The sequence below is a fragment of the Lissotriton vulgaris genome, chromosome 6, assembly GCF_964263255.1.
Source record: "Lissotriton vulgaris chromosome 6, aLisVul1.2, whole genome shotgun sequence".
NCBI classification, from domain to species: Eukaryota; Metazoa; Chordata; class Amphibia; order Caudata; family Salamandridae; genus Lissotriton; species Lissotriton vulgaris.
Genome location: NC_141694.1, coordinates 96,092,473 through 96,114,223, shown reverse-complemented (window position 1 = coordinate 96,114,223; position 21,751 = coordinate 96,092,473). Strand labels below are relative to the sequence as shown.

Genomic DNA, 21,751 nt, shown 5'->3' with positions numbered 1-21,751 from the left:
GGAAAAAATCCAATCCCTCTGATAAGCTTCAGGCGCCCCTTCCTATGAACATAGAAATAGCGTTGCATCAAATTCTGGTACAGCCCCTGATTCACGCAGCAGTTGGAGGGCCAATACCAACAAGTCTACCAGTAATAATAGAGTCCTCTCTAACAGGTGCCTTAGATGCTCCAGATGACAGTCGATTACACCAGGCCTCTGATCAACAGACAGCCCAAACTGATCGGGCTTCTCTTAAAGTTACCATCTCCAAAGATGCATTTCTGCCAACTCTTTAGCCTGCTCCGAACTCTAGTCAGTTCTCCCCAATAGCAATAAAATTCCGAAACTCAACCTCACCGGATTATCAAACAAGGAATACTAGAGTTCTGTCACCGCATGTCATGACACACCCATGTGCCCACTTCAGTAATCTCAACCAGTCACACCCAGAAAGTCCTCAAGACAACGCTGACCAAGGATATCAAATGGTCAACCAACAGTTGTCCAACGAGAATGTAATCCTTACTTATTTAGATCTAGCGTTCTTCACTAATGAACCGAAGAAGTCCACAGTGCATGAAAAGCTCCCATTAATTGACCTTAATAACCTATGGTCTCAATTATTAAAAACCCTTCAAACCACGGCCGCAGCACAGACTTACTGTTCTGACAAGATGGACCTGCAGGTGCACCTTTTAAACACACTTGCGGTGTACACCACCGGGATTGATCAAAAACTGGAGGAGCTCAATTCACTCATCATAAAAGCCGAAGCCCAAATGGTTCAATCAGTATGCTGATGCTCCTCCATAGTTGACTTTCTTTCGTCCTTACCTCAATTTCTCTAATTTGTATTAACGGAAATTAAGAAGCTACAAGAGAAGGGGCTTCATGACGCTTTGCCCCTGGCTTCTAGTTTGTTCCAACTCCGACCCCCCTCCCCGCTCCTCGTTGAGCTAGCTGAAGGCAACAAAATGTCCATAGTATCAGCTAACCTTCACAATACACACCGGCTGTTGAAAAGGGGGAAAAAAAGACAGCGGAAGAATCTGAATCAACAAATAAAGGAAACCAAAAGCTCAAGAGTTAGGTATTCACCAAAGTCCAATTCAGAGTCACTACAGGAAAAGCAAGCTACGCCAGTTACGACAGGCGCAAATCCGAGCCTGCAGCCAATGGCGCCTCAACCGGTTACCTAGAAAGAACTCCTATGGCAGAATAGTCAATTAGTAGGGCCATCTCAAGATCTATGGCCCTCCTCGCAGTTACTTACTCAAGTAAAATCTGGCTTTAATACATTTCCAACAGTAGCGCCAGCACCCGACATAGTGCAACTAGGATCCGTAAATCTCCAGACTCCATTTGTGGACACCGGCGCCAGTATCCCACCTATAGTGGAGGACAATAACATGGGCCCACAGTGCACAGCTGAGGAGCAAGCCCATTTGAATCCCTTAAATTTATCAAATCGTCACCAGCTGGAGGCCACAAGTAAAAGACCTCCTGTGTTACTTTAAATCACCTATCACCAAGAATTGTCCCTTCAATCACCCGTCATAGCCACAACCAAGCTATCCCTTGAAGAAAACTCAAAAGAAACAAAGCTGATAACGCTAGATGAGAACTTTTCGCAAGAAACCAACAGCCCAGAAACTAAACTGCTGCTAATCCTAGAATACGTCTCAAGAGGCCCCCACGACATTCAATCGTGGTAATATTCTGAGATTCTTTAAATCATCTCCGGATTTCAGCACCTTGCAATCAAAAGGCTTAGTTGCAATTGAATTTATTCCAACTATAGGATTCAATATGGGTGAAGCAACCCAACTCACATTAGCATCTCCAGCAATTCGAGAACTGGTTCAGTCAAAAACCAAACAATTTAAAAGCTGGGGCATATAAATCGCAGCGCCTAGTGTCCCCCACTATCCATCAATATTAGCAAATAACTAGGCTCATTTTCTCAGCACAACTTCGGCCCCTTTTGCAGTTCTAAAGTCAGCAAGAAGCCATTCACCAACAGCAACCCCAGAGCATATACTCAACCAGCAAATCCCAGAGAGGGTAGATTGGTCATGGTTGCCAGGGGCTCTATTGAGAAGCTGGAACGATTGAAACATCTTTAACCATGGCCTAACAATATGCTCTTGCAACATCAACGGATTATTGCTAAAAAATCAAACTGCCGCCACCTACGTTTTTTTAAAGGAACAAGAAATCATTCTCTTACAGGAAAACTAGGCAGTATATAGTATCCCTATCGAAGGCTACCTGGAATTTATGTCATTTGCCTCAAGAAAGTCGAAGTTTGGTTGGCAGAGTGGCTCCTTCTCGTTTATGTATCAACTAAATTATCCCAACGCACCACACAGATAACATTTGAAGAAAACTGGCTCTCTGGCCTAGTGTTGGGAAGTTTACCTACTGATAAGCAGTTGCTTCTCCTTAACGATTATATTTCCCCCCCGACTATCGACCAAAAATCCAAAATGGACAGTTTAACCAACATCGTCTGCAATCTACTAAGAGAGTACGGTATCATACCCACTATAATATCAGGAGATTTCAACACCAATATCCATTGTAGCCCTTTGGAGGACATAGGGATTGATCCCCCAATGGTTCCTTCACATTTCGCTCCCCAGTCGACTCTTATAGGAAATAGACCATCGAAACTGGGGGGGGAGTATGCAGTCATTCAGCTTAGCAGTGTAGGATTCACCGTACTGAACGGACGTCTTCACACGGACATTCCTCCTGCCTGGACCCGCTCAGACGGTCGAACACACTCCTTCTTGAGCTTCACCTTAGGGAGCAGAGAGATACTTCACCTGATCGAGAGTTATTACATCGCATCCCAAGGCAAAAGCGACCATCGGCCACAAATTATAACATTATCCGTCAATATCCCAAATCACCAGGAACTCACCTATACCCACTCAAGAGTGTCAAATAGAAAACCTAAAGGGAATAAAATGGTCGGATGCCACGGCTCTCCTTATGATGGAAAAATGTAGAGCCCTACTACACTTACCACTGGAGTCAGATACTTCGGTTATTAGCAGCTGGGCTAGCTTCATAAATGAACTATTTGAAGACTCGCCACCAAAGCGGAGTATTAGACAACAAGCATTCCAATTTCGCATCTCATTAGCTACAAAGCAATTAAAAGCACAAAGAAATAGAGCACTACGCCTATCTAGGAATAGCCCAGGCGATAAAAACAAATTCAATAACTACAAGCAAGCCCAGATAGCTTTCAAGATCGCAATACGCAGGGAAAAACAAGGGCTTTGGACCAATTTTGGCTGAAACTTATTCATGAAAGCAAAAATGCCAAGTCAAAGCAATTCTGGTCTCTCGTAAACCGAGGTCTATGAGGTAGAAGTGGTGACGGTAATTCAGACATCAGCGCACACGAATGGAGCCAGTTCCTATTATCGCATTTTAAAGACCATAACAGAAAGGATGACCATCCAAAATCCCACTGTTCAGCTAACGCAGAGATTTTGTGTTTAGAATCCAAGATTTCATGACAACCTGATCTCAGTCGCTCATTTACTAATTTGACAAAAGTGCCAATAAGTGAGGGATCAGCTGGAAACAGTGACTTACAGTCGGAGACCGCAGTGCCATCGGATGAGCTAAAAAAACAGGATCTCATGCTCCATAAGGAAAGCCAGGGCTGAAGGAGCATCCGGGCCAAACGGTCTTCCCCAGGGTATGTTAAGGTCATGAAGCAGATACTCCAGGGGACAAAAAAAAGGATGAGGGGAAGTAAAGCGTCAAATTTGTGAATTAATAAAGAAGACGTGAGAGCACCACAATTTTCGCGAGAGCCACACTCCCCGCGACCGATAGAGCAAGTGTCTTCCTGAAAGACATCTGGGACGTTAAGGAAGTGGCTGCTAATGTAAGTCTGCCATCAAGCAGGTCCCGATCTTGATGATAAACCCAGAGGTCCAAGTAACAGAACATGGTCGGTTGCCAGGTGACAAGAGCCCCATTACTCATCGGTGCCAGGTCAGTTAGGTTGGGAGCAAAAACGAACAAACAAGACTTTCCCCAGTTCACATGCAGCCCAGACAGATGAGCAAATCGGGTCAGGATAACAGGTATTTCGTTCGAGACAGGTTGGGCATCTCTGAACCCCATCACTCACTGGTATACCCCAAGTCTCTGCTGAAGATTGCATGGCCAGAGCCAAAGGCTCTATTGCTAAGGAGAAGAGCAGGGGGGGAAGAGGGCAGCATTGTCTACTGCCTCTGTGAACTTGTATAGGTGCAGATATGAGGACTCTGGTTCTAACCTTTTAGGTCAGTTTGTCATAAAGGAGTTTCACCAGTCGAAGATACCGAGATCTAATACTATAGCACAGGAGGACCTCAGAGAAAAAGGACCACTTAAGAGTGTTAAACGCTTTCTCCAAATCAAGCACTAGGCATCCAGAGTGTGGCCAAGCATGAGGGGCATATTGCTTGGCGTAAATTAAAGGAGGTAGTATGCGCCTGAAAACACCTGTTCTGGTTTGTATGTATAAAAGAGGGTACTAATGGCACCAGCACTTCTGCTACAAACTTGGCCACCATTTTATTGTCTGTGTTCAACAGTGCCAGCAGTCGATAAGAGGCCAGATTCATGAGCTCCCTATCAGGCTTCGGCAGGAAGGTAAAGGTGGCCTCACAGAGAGACTCTGGAAGGTGGGAGTATAAGAGTGCCTTGTCATATAACTTCTGGAGAAGCGGGGCTAGGAAATCTGCATAGGCTTTATAAAATTTGGATAGGAAGCATTCCGGGCCTGGCACCCTTCCAGTGGTGATAGTCCGAATCATGTCCCAGATCACTGTATGTGAGAAGGGGGCATCAAGGTCTGAATATTGAATCGGGGTCAATTTAGGGAAGGGTAGCCCAGACAGGAAGGAGACAATATCCTATTTAGACACAGTTAACATCGATTTGTACGGTGAGGTGTGTAGCGTATCGAGCCGCTAGGGGACGGTAGTGCAGTTATCAGTTGTTTTGGTTGTTCCTGCCGGATCAGCCATGCCAGAAAAAAAGCTCCCTAACAGTCCACAGTCGCGTGCATTTTAGCCGAATGTGCCTTGTAATTTAGGCATCTTAACCGTTCCCACAGATCAGTGCAAGTTTCTAGTGCATGGAGGTCTCATTGGATCGTGGACAACTCGCCCTCATGCCGCATGTCTGCAACCCAGGCAACAGCCTCCCAATGTCACCTTTAGCACATTCCATTCTATCAGGGATGAGGAATACGTAACTGTATTTTTATCAAAGTATTTGACAACAGAAGTACAAAGTGAAGCGCAGAAAGGTGGGTCCTCCAGCACGGCCGGCTGCAGGTGGGGATCGGGGGAGGCCCAGTATATATGTATGTATATATATCTTGGCCCAAATATTCAGTGTGTGTAAAGGGGGTTCAGTAAATTGGCCGTGCCTAATATACGATCTATTCTAACGTGTAATTTATGTGGGTGGGAATAGAAAGAATAAACACGGGTAGTGGGGTTACGAGACCTCCAGTTATCCACCAACCACCTTTAAAGCAATCAGTAATTAAGTGCTGAGGCAATGGTGGAGGATGCTGTACATTGTGGGGGGGAGGGAGGAATGGTCTAAACTTCTGTCTAAGAAACTATTACATAACCTGATATCAGCCAGAGGAGGTTGCATCACCTAGAGAGTACTTGTGAAAGCCACTGTGTAAAGTAGCCCTGATCAGTATTGGTTGCATAAATATTGCCTAACAGGAGGAGGGATGCCCATCAAGTCTGCCCTTAATGAAGATGTATCTTCCCTCTCCAGGAAAGGGGTCCCTGGGCAAATCCAGATCAACACTCCTCGGGCATAAGAGGAGAAATTTGCGGTGAAAAGCGTCCCCTACATTTGAGCTGCAACTTAGTCGCTTCTGAAAGTGTTAAGTTGGATTCCTGTAGGAGAGCGATGTGAGCAGCGCAACGTTTGAGATAATGTACGACAGAGGGACGAGATGGGGTGTGCATACCACAGGCATTCAAGGTGATAACGTTCTGATGTGTCATATTATAGCTGGGTGGAAGAATGTATAGTATCTAAATCTGAGAGTGTACATGTGACTGCATAGGCGGGGAGGGACGGGATCCCTCAGTGGGTGAGTGCGGTAGAACTAGTGTAACATAAAACTTAAACCTGGTGCTGACATGGTTTATTGCCAATACCAATAGGGCAGACCTCAGGAGAAGGCTGCCCAAACCTAGACACAAACTATGTCAAAAAGGGTGAATCCCTAAAGAGGTGGGTATGTGGTTGCACAGGTCATTCAGAGTATCACCCCCTAGCATAGTAGAGATAAAGGAGGTCCCAACGAGCATCCACAGCCAACCAAGCTTCCATCTCCATTTAAGTACACTGCCCTAAACTGACGATGAGCTCTCCACCTGCCCTCAGCAAGCCAGGAACCCCATTACTTGGAGAAACAACATCCATATGTAATAGACAGTACATTCAGAAGAGCAAAACAAGATATCAGCAAAACATATCATGCAAAACGAAGTGGTTAATAGATCAGATAATGTCATCTGACATCGGTGGGGTGATAACTGGGAGGATCGTTGAGTTGGTGTCCGACAGACAAGCAACAGAGGAACCCTAGTCCCCTGAAGACAGATTAAATGCTGCATCCTGGTCAGAACCAGAAATGGTATTGCTGATCCGGGCAGCCTCCCAGAGAGCCCGCCGTTACACTGCTATAATCTGTTCCAGATTTGGGACGGACACTGGGCCGGGGGTGGTGTTTCTTGTGCTACCGACATGATCCAGGTGGGCACTCCGCAGTCCCCCACCCTCTTCCTCCTCCATTCGGCCAGAGAACAGTGAACAGTTCCGAGGCCTCAAGGGAGTCCCAGGCCTCCTGTGGTGTATCAAAGAATCTTATTTTGTCAGCAGATACTACACAGAGCTGCGCAGGCAGGGAATGGTAAGGAAGATTTCATATCCAGTGGTTGGAGTTGCTGTTTAACTGCCAGGAAAGAACAGCGTTGGCGTTGTACTCCCATGGTATTGTCCGGAAAGAACAATGCACGTGTGTTCTGAATACTGATGTCCTGTAATTAAAGGTTTCACACAAGATTGAGTCTCTGCTGGGATAGGGTGATACTTTGAAGATTAATGGTCGGGCCAGTGCCAGCTGCGGGTTTTCCCGAGGGCATCGGGAGTGCCCTCTCGATGGTGGAATAGGGCGGCAAGGAAGTTTCAGGCACTAGCTCCATGAGCCATCGTTTAGTAAATGCGACTGCATCCTGGCCTTCCGCCCCTTCGGGAAGGCCAATAAAGCGGATGTTGTTTCGTCTCAAAACGACCCTCTGCATCTTTCAGATTGCAAGCATTAGATCCTAGCGCCAAAGTCTCACAATTGTTGTTCCAGTAGCTTAGTAGTAGGTTGGATCTCCAAGAGAGTTTGTTATGTGGCCGTTACTCGTTCAACTAATTTCCTGTGATCTGCATGGAGAAGCGCAAGAGCAACATCCACATTGTTGATTTTAGATTCTAGGGAGACACAGGAGAGCTCTAAAGCTGCCAATACCACATCAAACCTGTCACCAGAGGATGGCAGTTGGTCCAGGAGATCTGTTTGATCAACTCCTGAAGTCGACAAGGAACGTGAGGAGGTTCTGGAGGTGGCAATTCGGGTGCAGCCCATCTCAGCGATCCCCAGCAGCAAGGAAGCCATGCAGTGTGAGCAATCAGGACCTGACAAGAGATCTGCTAGGGAGCGTAGTAGTAGTAAGAGGCCTGGTGTCGTATCATGGGTAGCCCAGGAGGTGGGCGAAAGGAACAGTCATGTGACTCACCGTTCTCTTCCTCCAAACCAAGGTGAGGACCCAGCTCCCAAGCGCAGGCGTTAGTGAGGTAGAGGCTAACAGTCCAAGATTATAGGCCAGCCCACAGTTGCCCACCAGTGGATTGCGGCACAATGGAGCATGTGCAGTCCAATGTGTAGATGCCTAGAACAGTGTAAAGGTCACAACTTTAGTAGTATAGAAATAGTAGGGGTTGGAGTTGAATCGAGGTGGGGTACCACACAGCGGCGCCAGTGGAAGCGTCAGGCATCCCCAAACACTGCCAGCCAAACAGAGTGTCATACACCCACCTGCACTGGGCAGACTGGCACAAATTACAGGTAAATATGGGGCAATCCCATAGAGCTGTGGCCCTCTTAATTCAGAGGGGATGTTCAGGCAGTCTTGGAATGAGGAACGGGAATCCATCTCCTCTCCAGGGACACGTAGCAGGTCCTACCTTGGGCTATGGGCCAACATCAGTAACCTCTGGGGAGCTGACAGCTTACCCGGTAAGCCCCGTGATGGAGCAGAGGTTAAGTGGGAGCCAGGTACGGGCAGCAGACCACTATGCGCCCGAGGCCCAGCAGCATACACAAGAATAGCCTTCCAGCAGGCGGGCGCAATTCCTCTGAGGGCAACGCAGGATGCCACACCATTGGAAGTAAGCCGCAGACCCACCTCTGTACAGCGTAGCGGTCCCGCCTCCAGATAACTCAAGGCACATTTCTCAGGTGTCGTCTTGGAGGGGCCACATCGTCTTTGATGCCCTTCTCTGGCCCTCTCCCAGTCCTGCAAGCACATAGCAGTCTCGGGAGCTGGCTACTACCAGCTTCCGACATCCAGTCCTATCGCTGCAACACACAGCCCGAGCCAGGCCACAGATCTGCAGTGGTTGTTTACAGGTCGCCCCAGATTTTGTGGCCGAAGGATCACAGAGGAGGCCTGGCAGGGGATTTTCGGCATGTGGATGCCTTGCGTGGGGGGAGAGAAAACGGTGGATAATGGGGATGGGTGGCTGAGTTGCGTTAAACGCATCTGGCAGCTTGGCCCTGGAAGCCACTCCCCCCACATTATGTTGTTATATGCAGTGGATGGGCTACTTTGTTGTAAAACCAATAAATTACCTTCCCCTAGTTATGGACGTGGTGAATGGCTTTGGATTCTTCTTGGGGCTCAGGTCAACTAGAGAAAATCATTTATGTTGCCCCTAAGGGATCAACTTGAGAAGGAACTTATATCTAGAAATATTGCTGACAGCTTTACATAGGTCGATGACCATTTGCAAGGGGTTCCCCCATCCATCACAGGTCAAATAGTGCTATCCACAATGGGTCTGATTCATCATCTCCTTTGTGATTATCCCAGTGATTCTCCCCAAGATATTTTATATAGAACTACTGGGCACAAGTACAAAACTTTTATGTGGTTGAAAATGGGCCAATTCATAGAATCGGCCCGTTTGCTACCGCAAATAATCATTCTGTAATATACATATACTAAATTGTGATTCGGTAACTCGTTACCAAATCACAATTTGGTTTAGGGATTTAGTATGTGGAAGGGGTGTGTTTAGGGCATTCCTTTCCTAATACTGAATCTCAGTGGTATGTATGAATGGTTTGCGACCGAATTGCGGTTGCAAAACATTCATTTTTTCTGACATCATGAAGGAGGGCGTAACCATTAGCAAATGAGAAGGGGTCCCCATTCCCTTTGAGAATGTTCAGCAAAATATTTTTTAAGTCAAGGCACTGGTCGAATGGCATTCTCTAAAAAACGAAACTGAGCAGCTTCCTTTTATTTCTTTATACACAACTAATTTTCCTTGAAGGAAAATGAGCTGCATTCAAAAAATATATACTGCTTTATTTAAAAGCAATCACAGACATGGTGGTCTGCTGAACCCACCAGGCTTCTATCCCTGTGATGGATGCGTTCCTAATGGATCAAAAACAGTGACCTACCTAATTAATATTCATGAGGAAGGTCGATTTGTGACCCACTAGGAATCGCTATTCAAGGCCTTTATATTTTGTACATTAGGAATCGCGCTTTCCTAATTGCAAGTCAGTGAGAATCGCAATAAGGAATTTGCTGTCTCTACATTTTGTACATATGGCCCTACATTCTCTGATGATTGCCTTTCAGCTGTGCTACCTTATGACAGAACAACACTGGGGAGTGAGGTACACAGCTTACAAAGAGTCATTTGAAACTAAATATTTGGAGTGAGATCTATGGGCAACCCTACTTTTATAGGAGGGAGCGTACATGGAAAAGAAAGCTTAAGCAGATGAAGCACGTACAACAACTTGTAGAGTCAGAAGTGTTTTCCATGAGATCAGCAGTCTTGGTATTCAAAGAACTAACCCTGTGAAAATGTAAAAGGTACCAAGAGGAGATACATCTAGGCCACAAAGCCAAAAGAAAACCCAACAAATAACCGATTTTTAAAGATGGCATTATATTTCTATACTAGTAGATATTAAATGCAAACATTGAGATTTCCATTTCAAAGGGTTGATTCGAAGTTCACATTGAGAAATACTGGTTACGTGCTTTGTAAAGGTAAGAATTTCAGGAAAATCATAATTTTGGTGCCCCTCTATGCCCTTAAAAAGTAAAGTATTAAAGCTACCCAAGAGTCAACACTGAAACAGAAACTAACACAAATCAAAATAGTACCCAAAGACCAGAAAATTCCTCTAAAAAATAAGGATCAGAATTAGGAGAATGTAGTATATTTGCCTTTCAATAAATCAGAAAAAAAGTAGTATGAGCATTGAAAGGGCAGCCCTTAAAACAGAAAAATATTTTTTAAACAGAGAAACAACTCTTAACTCAGCAGGTTTCCTTCTGTCTACATTAACCCTCCATAAACAAATACAAGCCAAGAAAAAGTTTCCTGCACACAATTACATACCTTTGTGCAGTCTTCAAATATCCGTCTGAAATAGTATGCAAGGTTGGAATCTGGTTCTTTAATAGTTGGATTAAGTAGCTTCTGATCAAACTCCTTCAAGTAAAGTTCTTTTACATGTGGGACTGTTTTCACCACATCTGCCAGTTTTCTGTATTGAGGACGCTAAAGAAATGTAAGACACCAATGAAAAGTTAGGGATTGTTGCTGACTGTACTTAGTCAGTGTTAAGTCTACGACTTTAACATTACACACTGCTGAAAAGTTCCAGGAATCAGATTATTAACCTTAGTCACGATGTACTACATGCCCATTGGCTACTTGTTGGGACTTATTTCTTGAAACTTTGAGTCAGTCGCTATATAACTAAGTTAATCAAATTCGAAGACCGTTGTGGCCCTACGACATCGCACAGGTCTGTGCATTATTATTCGCAAATAGTGCACACTCCCTGAGGTCCGACTGCCAACAAACCTCAGAACACATAACATTGACAAATCTAAAGTGTGAGAGGGCACATACAGTGTTAATACTGGATGTGCACTCTAACGCTTTAGAATTGTCAACACTTTTTTAACTAACATCGTGTAATAGACATGAGACGAGAAAAATACGCTGTTTTACTTCAGTAACACCATGCAATGTTGATATCCTGTCTGCTTTTTCAACATACCTGTATGATGACTGTGAACATGAGCTTTGTTAATAAAAAGATTTTAAAAAAAAAAGGAAATAGGATCTTCTGCGCCTAGAGCGGGTAATGAACAAACTGTTCTAAATTCTGACGCCGCTATTGGTTTGGAAAGTTTGCCAGGATTGATTCTCCACCATAATGAAGCAACTGCTTTACTCTCTGTCCAGAGTGCGACGTTCGCAGCAAATTTAGTGACTTATGAAATTGTGCAAGTTTCTGATCAGGCTGTAAATGCTAATACTCCACATAGCACATCGATACCTTTGGTCACGACTTTGGTTCAGTCTATACCCCTTCAACAGGAGGAGCTCGGACAAGGAGTCTTCTCCAGCTGCAAAGTCTGCCGGCTCCTTTTCTAATCTAGACCCAGAGTCAGAGTCAGTGGGGGGCTTTCAAATGAGCATTAAAGATATGCTAAATCTAATCTTGGAGGAGATACGCAACCAGAAAAAAACTCAGAAAGCGGAACTGGCCTCGATCAATTCACGATTAGAGAAAATCGAAACTACAATGGCAAGCCTCCCAGTCAAGCTTCAGGAGGCAGAAGAAAGGATTTCAGTCTTAGAGAAGTCAAAGCAGTAGCTAAAAGCGCTTGAGAATAAAGTGGACAAATTGGAGAACCACTCCTGAAGATCTAACCTTCGTATTGTAGGTGTTCCAGAAGGACTGGAAGGTTCCCAAACCCTGCAATGGGTGAACACTTTCATTAAATAAAAAGTCTTCCCCGAATTTCAAGGCGATCTTACGATCACTAGGGCTCATCGTGTGCCAGCTCATCCATTCCCGAATTCTACGCTGCCTTACACCATTCTGATAAATTTTGCTGATTTCTGTGTAAAAGAAACAATTCTATCGAAAGTGATTCAGCAGCGGCAGTTCGCAGTAAATGACACAACTAAGTGCCAAATTTTTTCAGACATGACGGCTGCAGCGGCACGTCGAAGGAAGGAGTTTGTTAAAATTCTTCATTTATTTAAAGCGAATGGGACACAAGCTTCAATTGCTCAGCAATCTAAGTTGAGAGTCCTTGTAAAGGGGAATTTTTTTATGTTTACTGATGTAATTGAGTTCCTAAGAGAGATTTCACAAGGTCCGAAGGACTAAAAGATACGCTTTTTGATTTATTATGGCTATTATGACAATGAGGATAACATAGGTATCTAGAAAGAATGTTAGTTCCTTAGGGTAAAAATAAATGTTGTTCTGATTATGGTTGCTATGAAGGGGACTAAAAAAGAATGTTAGGTTTAATATCAAGGTCTCACGAAGTAGGTCAAATTGCTGGGTAGGATCACCGGGGTGTAATTACATGACACCCAGGATTAATAAGGAGAGAGAGAAGTGGTGGGTGTGGTGGAGGGAGGAAGGTCCACTTTTTAGTGGGGGGGGGGGGGGGGGCACAGCATAAAAGGGGGGAAAATGAAGCCTGTTATTTTTCAAGTTTGTGTTGATTATATGAATCTATTGACTAAAATGATTCTAGGTAAAATGGTGGGTGGGTTAAAGTTTTGGTTTTGTGCCGCTTACGGCTAATAAGCAATTGTTGAAAGTGGTTTCATTTAATGTTAATGGTCTGAATAATCACATAAAAATGCGTGCAATTGAAATGTGGTTAAAAATGGAAAATCCGGGGGCGATTCTCTTGCAAGAAACCCATATTCCGACTGTAAAACTTCCAGAATTTCCCATGTTTAGATCTTTGGCAGCTTATAGGAGATTTTCGTCGTCCTCTGCCTCTCATAGAGGGACCGCCATATTTGTGAGTAAAAATCTACAAGCTGACTATGTTCATTTTGGTAAAGATCAACATGGGCGTTGGTGCTGGGTTACATGTTCATTTAGAGAAAGATATAGACCGTTAACATGTATTAGTTTTTACACACTAGTGGAAGACAGTACTAAAGCCTATAAGGAGTTGTGTCAATCTTTGATTCAGGTTCCTGGTAACAGAATTGTAGGGGGGGATTTTAACATTCTTATTAATCCCCAATTAGATTCTTCGGTGCAAGGGAAAAGACAGGCGAAACCTAAGTCTTTTAAGGTTTTGCTAAATTATGGAGCAATTCTAGATTTGCATGACCCCTGGCGAGCAGCGTTCCCTTAGAAAGTTACGTTCACGTGTTGGTCAGGTCGGTTTCGTTCTTCATCTTGCATAGATTTTTTTGGCTGTTTCCCAGTGTTTACATTTTTCTCAGCAAAAATTATTTTATAACGGATTCTCCAATCACGCAATGCTGGCATTGGAGATATACTCGGGGGTTGGTGTTAGACTCCCGAAGCGTTGGATATTAAATAAACAATATTTCAATGATGAGGACTGGGTGAAATCTATGGGGTCAGAGATCGAAGAATTTCTAATTAGGAATAATCAGTCTGCTTCAATAAATGTAGTCTGGGACTCATTCAAGGCTTTTATTCTTGGGTTAATTATTGGAAAGGATGCAGCAATTTCAAAACAAGCATTTACAATGCAACGGTTTCGCCTTTGTAAAAGTTAGAGCTATTGGCATTGTAAATGACAATTTTTTTATTTATGTGTTGTTTTTGAAAACAGATAAATTAATGGCATTGTCATTTACAATGCCAATAGCTTAATCTCTCGCAAATGGTTACAAAAATTCTTGAAAAGTGCTCTATAGAATCAGGAGGAGTCGGGGAGGGATAATGAATAGAGATAGAGCCAAGAAGGAAAAACAAATTAAACCAGGGTGTCCTGGGACAGCAATTGGGTACCTGCTGACACTGGGGCAGAGAAGTCTGTGCGGGGAGGGCAGGAGCAGGAAACCATTAGTCTGGACCTGCAAAGAAAGGAATAGGGGTAGGGCAGGGAAACACGGCGTGAAAAGGTAGGTAAATCACAGCCAAGAGGTTACCTGTAGCGAGTAAATCCGAGGTGGCTGGGCGGCGAATGATTCGATCCAGTCCACATCAAAGGAGGCAGCTGATGCGAAGTAGGACTGCAATCTGGGAGTAGGGATGACAAACGGCCCGGGGTAACTACCAGCGCGTATGGCAGAAGCACACAGGAAAGTACTGGCTGGGGCATCGTAAGCTTACCTAGGAGAAGGTTCTAATCGGCAGCAGGGATGCCGATGTCTGCAGGACGGGGAAGAAATCCAATCAGGCCCTGCAAGATAGTGTTTCAAGGGTCCGTGATGTGTCCGGTAGCGAGACTACTAAAGCGTCACACTCTTACTAATCAACAGTTCCATGTTAAATGGAAACCTGCAAGGGGAGGGTGGGGTCACGTGGGTGTAAGGGGACGTGATGCGTGGGAGGAAAAGGAGCTGGTGCATACTCGCTCAGGGTCGTCAAGGGCATGTGTGTGCATGCAATCCACTGCACATTCAGGAGACACGGACAGCGGGAGGAGGGGGCGGGAGCGGGCACACGGATAGCGGGAGGGGGGGCGGGAACGGGCACACGGACAGCAGGAGGGGGGGGCAGGAACTGGCACACGGACAGCAGGAGGGGGGGCTTCTTGAAGTGCTCTCTAAACTGCGCACGCGCATTTCGCTGAACAGGGTACTTAAGACATACTTGATATGGTTGCCTGGCTGTGCTTCAACGCAAGGATGGTCTGTGTTCGTCCTTCTAACTGCTGGTCCGAACACGGCGTTCTGGACGCCTCCGTGACCGCCTCCCGACCCTGCTTCTTCTCCTGTTGTGGACAGCTTTGGTGGCTAGTACATAAGTCCCTTTTTTGTGTCACTCCTTTGACCACGCCCCCACACTCACTCACGCCGCCCTTACTGCGCTCAGCATTAGAGTTCACATACTTTTTAATGCAGTTCGCCCAGAGGGTAAACCATAGGAAAACAGGGGGCAGAAAGAGACGTAGGTGAAGAAAAGACAGACAGACGGCAGAGAAATAGTGAAGCAAAAGCAGGCACTTGGATGGCAGAGATAGAGACTAGGATACATGCAGGTTAACAGCGGCAGAGCAAGGCACTGGGGAATAATATGGCACACTGAGAATGGAGACCCACAGTGGGCTACACGATAAGGAAATGGGGACACAGAAAAACGAAGGTGGAAAGGACAGGTGGAAAGGAGGTGGCAGAGTACATGGATGGCAGAGAAACACAATGTGCTAAGTGCAGGTACATTGTGGGACGCACCAGGGACGTGGGTAAATTCGGGTACATTGAGTATAGACAGACAGACAGACAGGAGGCAGAGGGGAAAGGAAGTTGGGCAGACGCAGGGATGAAAAGACAAGCAAACAGGTGGTAGAGAAATATACACAGTGACATGCAGGCACTCGGAGGGCACACAGACACTGAAGCAAATGCAGGTAACACTGCGGCGAGCAGATTCAGACACACTGAAAACCGAGGCTGACATACACTACATATACATTAAACAACATGCCAATCCGGGAGAGACACAGGGTAACTGTAGGCAGAGGTGGTATCTGTATATGTAAAGTGCACTATCCCCGGAAGGGAATCCTGGAGCTGGATAGAAGACCAACAGGGGGCAGATAAAGGCACTAACTAGGGTGCACGTGAGACAAACCATGGGCAGCATCAGACACTACTACGGCATGAGAACAGTGACGCAGACACATACGTTGGTAAATGACAGGCTCACGCGCTGGAGTTGTGGATACCAGATCTTCAGACAGACACAAAGATGGAAGAAGTGTTAGAGACAGGCAATGTGGCCAGTCAAAGCACACAGGGATAAGTGACAGTCACTGGAGATATGAGAGTATACACGGGGCACTGACAGGACCGCCTCACGCTTTCCTCCACATCATGCAGAGCTTCACTCTCAGTTCCACTGCCCATCTTCTTCCTCACACACCCCGAGTCAGCTTCCTATATCTCACACACACCGAGTCAGCTTCCTATATTTACCGCACACAGCACCAACCAGCCCCCTCCTTATCTTCCTCACGGTGAGACTTGCTCCTCTTCCCGATAGACACTCTAACTCTTCCCTCCTTCGTCACAGACTAGGACTCCCTCCTTCATACTCCTTCCTCCTTTGTTTCACTCGCACCTTTGCCCCCCACACGACCCCTACCTCTCCTCCCTCCAGAGCCTCCTCCTACCTCGGTATTGTACTCCAGCAGGGCCTTCTGCACCAGCTCCTGGTCACCCGACTCCAGCTGGTCCAGGATGAGTCCCAGGTCCATCATGGGATGAGGGTCAGTGGTCCTCGGGTGAACGGTGTGCCCGGTGGCGGCGGAGGACAGGGAGCACGGGGCTGTTCAGAGGCTTTGCCCGAGCTCAGCTACTGCAGCCACCCTGTTCAGAGCTCATTCACTTACAGTGCGTGACGTCAGAGGGGGAGGAGGAGGGACGAGGGGGAAGGGAAGGGGAAGTGAGAGAGGTGGGGGCGGGGCGAGATTTGGAAGGCTCACAGAGAGCAGAGAGGGCGACGACCTGCGGGAGGCGGAGCAGGAGTTTATTATAAAGTATTCTACAACAAGAGGGAGGAGGAAGACTGACATTCAACCGGTTGCAATGTGCTTGATCGGCATGAGAATTCAGATACATATTTCTAATGTAAATACAAGGGATGGATAATGATTCAGAGGTGACGATAATAGCTGACTGTAGCAAAAGAGCGGAAAGCAGGTAAACGTGGGTAAGAAAAAAATGCGCTCCTTTGTTCTCTTCAAATGGAGGTCGAAACTGTTATTTAGAAAGCAACGGTCGGGAACCCACACAAACATTCTCAACATTCTAAGCTCTACCAAGTGGCAGCGGGGAAAGGGTGTTGGAGGTATAGTGCTCAATTTATAATAATAAACAAGATACGTCAATGCTTCACTTGCTGTGTTATGTACTTGTACACCCTAACCCTCTCGGCTCTGTGGATCTGACCGTTTCTCCGAGGCAAAGCAGGAATGCCTCGGAGAAACTCAAGGTCATTTTGGGATTTGGGGGCTTGTTTTTCGTGCTCTCCCCTTCCCATTGGCTGGAAGGTAAAATTCCAGCCAATGGGAAGAGGAGAGGGCGGGACTTAAAAAAAGACCCAGAAACGCCCCCGAATCGCGTCGTGACGGGGAAAGAGTGATTGACAACCAATCTCGTACAATGGCTAGCCTCCATTTATGGAGCTAGCCAATGGAAGAGAGAGGCGGGACAAAGCCCCACACTGTACATCAAAAGATTTTGCCTGCGCGAGCACTGCTGAGCAGTGCTACGGTCAGGCGAAACCTAAAAAGTTAGGGAGGATGAGAAAAATTTGGAAAATAAGATTCAAGCACTCCACAAGGTCTTTTTGCATAATCCCTCTGTTTCTAACAAAAGCCAGCTCGATCAGGCTAAACGTGAAGTAAGTTATGCTTACTATACTCAAAGTGAAACTGTTTATCAACAGTATCGTCAGAAGACATATGAGGAGAGCAATTTCACGGGCAGACTCTTGGCGTGGCAGGCCAGGGAGCAGGCGGCGGCGAATCAAATTAAAGCATTAACTTGCCCCTTGACTGCCTTGTGTACAGAGGACCAAGTGCAAATTGGGGAAATAATGCTCAATCATTACGAGCCCATTTATGGTAAGCTTCAGACGGTGGACGGTCTATTATTAGAAACATTTCTCCATGATAATCGACCAGCAATACTCTCGGAAACAGAGAAATTATCTATGGCTAATCCCTTTTTTATGAAAGAGTTGGAGGATGTTGTCAAGAATTTACCTAATGGTAAGGCCTGTGGTCCGGATGGGCTTCCATTAGAATTTTATAAAGTTTTTTTTGGCTCATTTTCAGATTTCTTTCTTCAATTGGTAAATTCTATGTTAGAAGGAGGGATAGTTCTAGAATCCTTTAGACAGGGAAATATAGTGAGCTTTTTGAAGAAGGGCAAGAATAGTAGGGATCCTAATTCTGATCGCCCAATAACGCTGCTAAATTCTGATTACAAAATTGTCACCAAACTTCTGTCACTTAGGTTTAATCAGCATGCGGCAAAATGGATCCATTCGGATCAAAATGGGTTTATTACTGGCAGACAATTAGTTACTAATACTCACTTCTTGACAGAGGCTTTGGATTATTTTGACACACAGAGCTTTAGTTTTATTATTAGATGCTGAGAAGGCTTTTGTCCTCGTGGTATGGGAGACATTGTTTACAACCTTGCAGTATTTCGGTATTCCATTGCAGATTATATCTTTGATCCGTAATCTTTATGCTGATGCTGTAGCCAATATAGTTATTAATACGGCTGTGGCAGGGACACTTAAAATTAAACGAGGGACAAGGCAAGGGTGCCCTTTATCGCCAGTTCTATTTGCGTTTTTCATCGAGCCCTTGGCGATAGCAATCAGGAACTATGCTGATATTTGTCCCCCAATTCCATCAATGCCAACATTAAAATTGTATGCAGATGACATCATGCTTATAATTAAACCAAAAATAGAGTTCCAAGCCAAAGTCTTCCAGCTTTTTGAAGACTTTTAGGCCTTAGGTGGCTATCGTATTAATAAAGGGAAGACAAAAGTTTTGCAATGCGGGAGAGTAGCTTTAGATCTGCACCCTGATATTCATACATCTGTCAACACTAATCCAAAGAGATACGGTGGGGTATTTTTTACTGAATCTGTCAGTGATTTATATCAACTGAATTTTTCTCCTCTTCTTCGGAAAGTTCAGGACTTGTTTTCTCGGTGGAGCTTGCTCCCCCTTTCTATTTTGGGGCGAGTAACCTCAATTAAAATTTTTGTTCTTCAGTTATTTAATTTTCTTTTTTCAACTATTCCATGCACTTTATCAGGTTCTTTTTTTACTCCGGTAGAGTCTATGTTTACAGCCTTCCTTTGGGCAAAAAAACACCTTGTATAGCACTCAGCACTTTACATGAAGATTTGGATCAGGGAGGATTAGCTCTTCCAAATCTTAGGGATTATTACCATGCGTATTTTGCACAATATTTATCTAGATTTAAATTTTTACCGCAATCAAACTTTTTTTGCAATAGTTTTATGAATTTAATGTGTAAAGACAGTCAAATTCATTCCCCCTTGTTGATTTTTAGATCCCCGAAACTTGTGAGTTATAAGTGCATTCACTGGCTTTTTAAAAAACGGCAGGCTTTGTTCAAAAGATATTCCATTCCTGTATAGAAGTCAGCTACATTGTTAGGAGGGATCCTGCCTCTGGCCTGGGTTAAACAATCGCTACATCTTGCGTCGAAATGGGCAGCAGCCGGATTCGCAAAAGTTCTGGATTTTTTGAGAAATTGGAAATGGTTTACTGTAGCTGAAATGTCGCAATTGATTTTTAATGACTTTATTTTGCTAAGTTCATACAGTACATTGTATACATTTTTTGCAGAAACAGATGTTTCTCATTTGGTTGAACGGAGCCGGTTGGTTGATGAATTACTAGTGAGGGCATTGGATAAAAAGCCAGGTGCCTGGAAGAAATATCTAGCTTCAGTCAAGGGAGTGGATCTTGAGCAAAAGGCAATTAAAAAATGGTCGGATCATGAAAATTTAGAGATGTCATCTCATATTTGGTCAGCTATCAATAAACTCAACTTTAGCACATTGAGAGGGGCGAATTGGCGAAGGAGGTTGTTTTTTAGCAAATGGCAGCTTTATCGAACTCCCTACTCTCTATCAGAAATGTATGCCAACCAATCTTCCCAATGTTTTCGCTGTATGAATTATCCATTGGCTAATTGGTCTCATATTATGTTGGGTTGTGTCAAAACTCACAAGTGTTGGGTAGATCTATTCAGTTATTTGGAGTATGAATGTGACATACAATTGGCTGTGAATGACAAAATAATTATTTTTGGGTTCGATCCTGATCTTCCTTTCATGGATCCAATGATAAAATTCTTATATATATCAATGGCAGTAGCTAGATTGCTTTCATTGCAAAAATGGCGAACAGATTTGATTCCCTCTGTTTTTGAATGGGGTCATAAGATGAAAATAGTTAAGAAAAGTGAACATATTTTTGCATTACGGTGGGAGGTATTAAGAAATTCAACAAGGTATGGGGCATTTATTTTGATTAAAACAGGGCCGGGAGACTGTTTTATGATGCTTAAATAGGTAGGGTTGCGGTTTTGGATTTTATTATTGTGTAAATGCATTTATTGATCCTTGCTGTGTGTATTATTACTTTTTTGTGTATTTGCCCTAAGGGGTATTTTTTAATGATGCATTGATCTTATGTATATGTTAAACATTTCTGGCTTCAATAAACATTTTTTTTTTAAATGGTTGACTATTAGCTGGGTACCATCCAGGAGCAATTGGGTAAGGTTCACTCCCAAGTGTCTTACGGCTTTAATAGTAATTTTAAAGGGAGTGTTGGTTCCAATATGTTGTATTTCCTTATCAAGTAGGAGTACAGATTTAATTTTGTTGATTCTATATCCCGAATCGTTCCAATATTTCTCAAGTAGACATATTAGCGAGGGTGTAGAGTCACAGGGTGTCAACAAAGATATGACTACCTCATCTGCAAATAGTGATATTGTATGTTCCACCCTTCACTCCCAATTGGTATATCCCGGATATTGTGGTTTTGACATATTTTTATTGCCAATGGATCTACAACCATTACATAAAGTAGCGGGCGGGGTTTTCCCTGTGTTGTCCCTCTTTGCAGATGGAAAGTGTCCCAGGAGGAACAATTGTTCAGTACTCTGGCCTTTTGTGTTTGATATGCAGCCAGGGTCATAGGTATAAAAATCTCACCAAAATCAAACCATTACAATATCACTTTTATGAAGTGCCAGTCCACCCTGTCAACAGTTTTGTCTGCATCAAGTGCAAGCAAGGACACTTTTACTTCCTTGGTCTTTTCAACAAGGTGGGCTAAAGGGTGTATATTGACAAAGGCATGATTGATCTTCATGAATCATATTGAGGAAATATAAATTTTATGGTCAAGTTGTGTTCCCTAGCGCGTACCCCACCGTCTCCATGTACCAGCTTAAAGTGCATGTAACTTCCCTCCTGTGCCAGCTATGAAGACGCAAATACATTTGCGTCCAACGTTAACATGTCCTCTTTCAGACCCACCCTGAATGGGTTAAATAGTCCGTTCCTAAGTATGCTATGCCAACGTCTTTTGTAGTGTACCTTACACGTTTTTCCAGCTCTGGCAAAGTAGGCCCTGAATTTCTGCCATCGAGCCTTTTTCCTGGCTTCTGACTCTGAAAGCCTCAGCCCAGGCTGCCTCTGTACCCGTGAACTCTGACTTACTCCCAGCGCGGCCCACCGCGCTTAGCTCAGCCTGCTGCCTGCCAAGACTGACTACAACCTTCGAATTATCTGTTCCGCTCCTCGAAAATACATTCCTGCCTACTAGTTTCAGTAAACATCCCCCTCAGCTGC

General features: G+C 44.6%; 1 protein-coding gene across 2 annotated transcripts in view; it reads right to left on the bottom strand.

The window, feature by feature from the left end:
* The window catches only part of LOC147706850 (exportin-5-like), a 2,308,032-nt gene that overhangs the window by 73,240 nt on the left and 2,213,041 nt on the right, over nt 1-21,751 (bottom strand). For both annotated transcript variants that reach the window (XM_086926017.1, XM_086926018.1), the window contains exon 38: nt 10,741-10,902. In XM_086926017.1, coding sequence (XP_086782143.1) covers nt 10,741-10,902 — 162 coding nt within the window. The remainder of the gene's footprint in view (nt 1-10,740; nt 10,903-21,751) is intronic.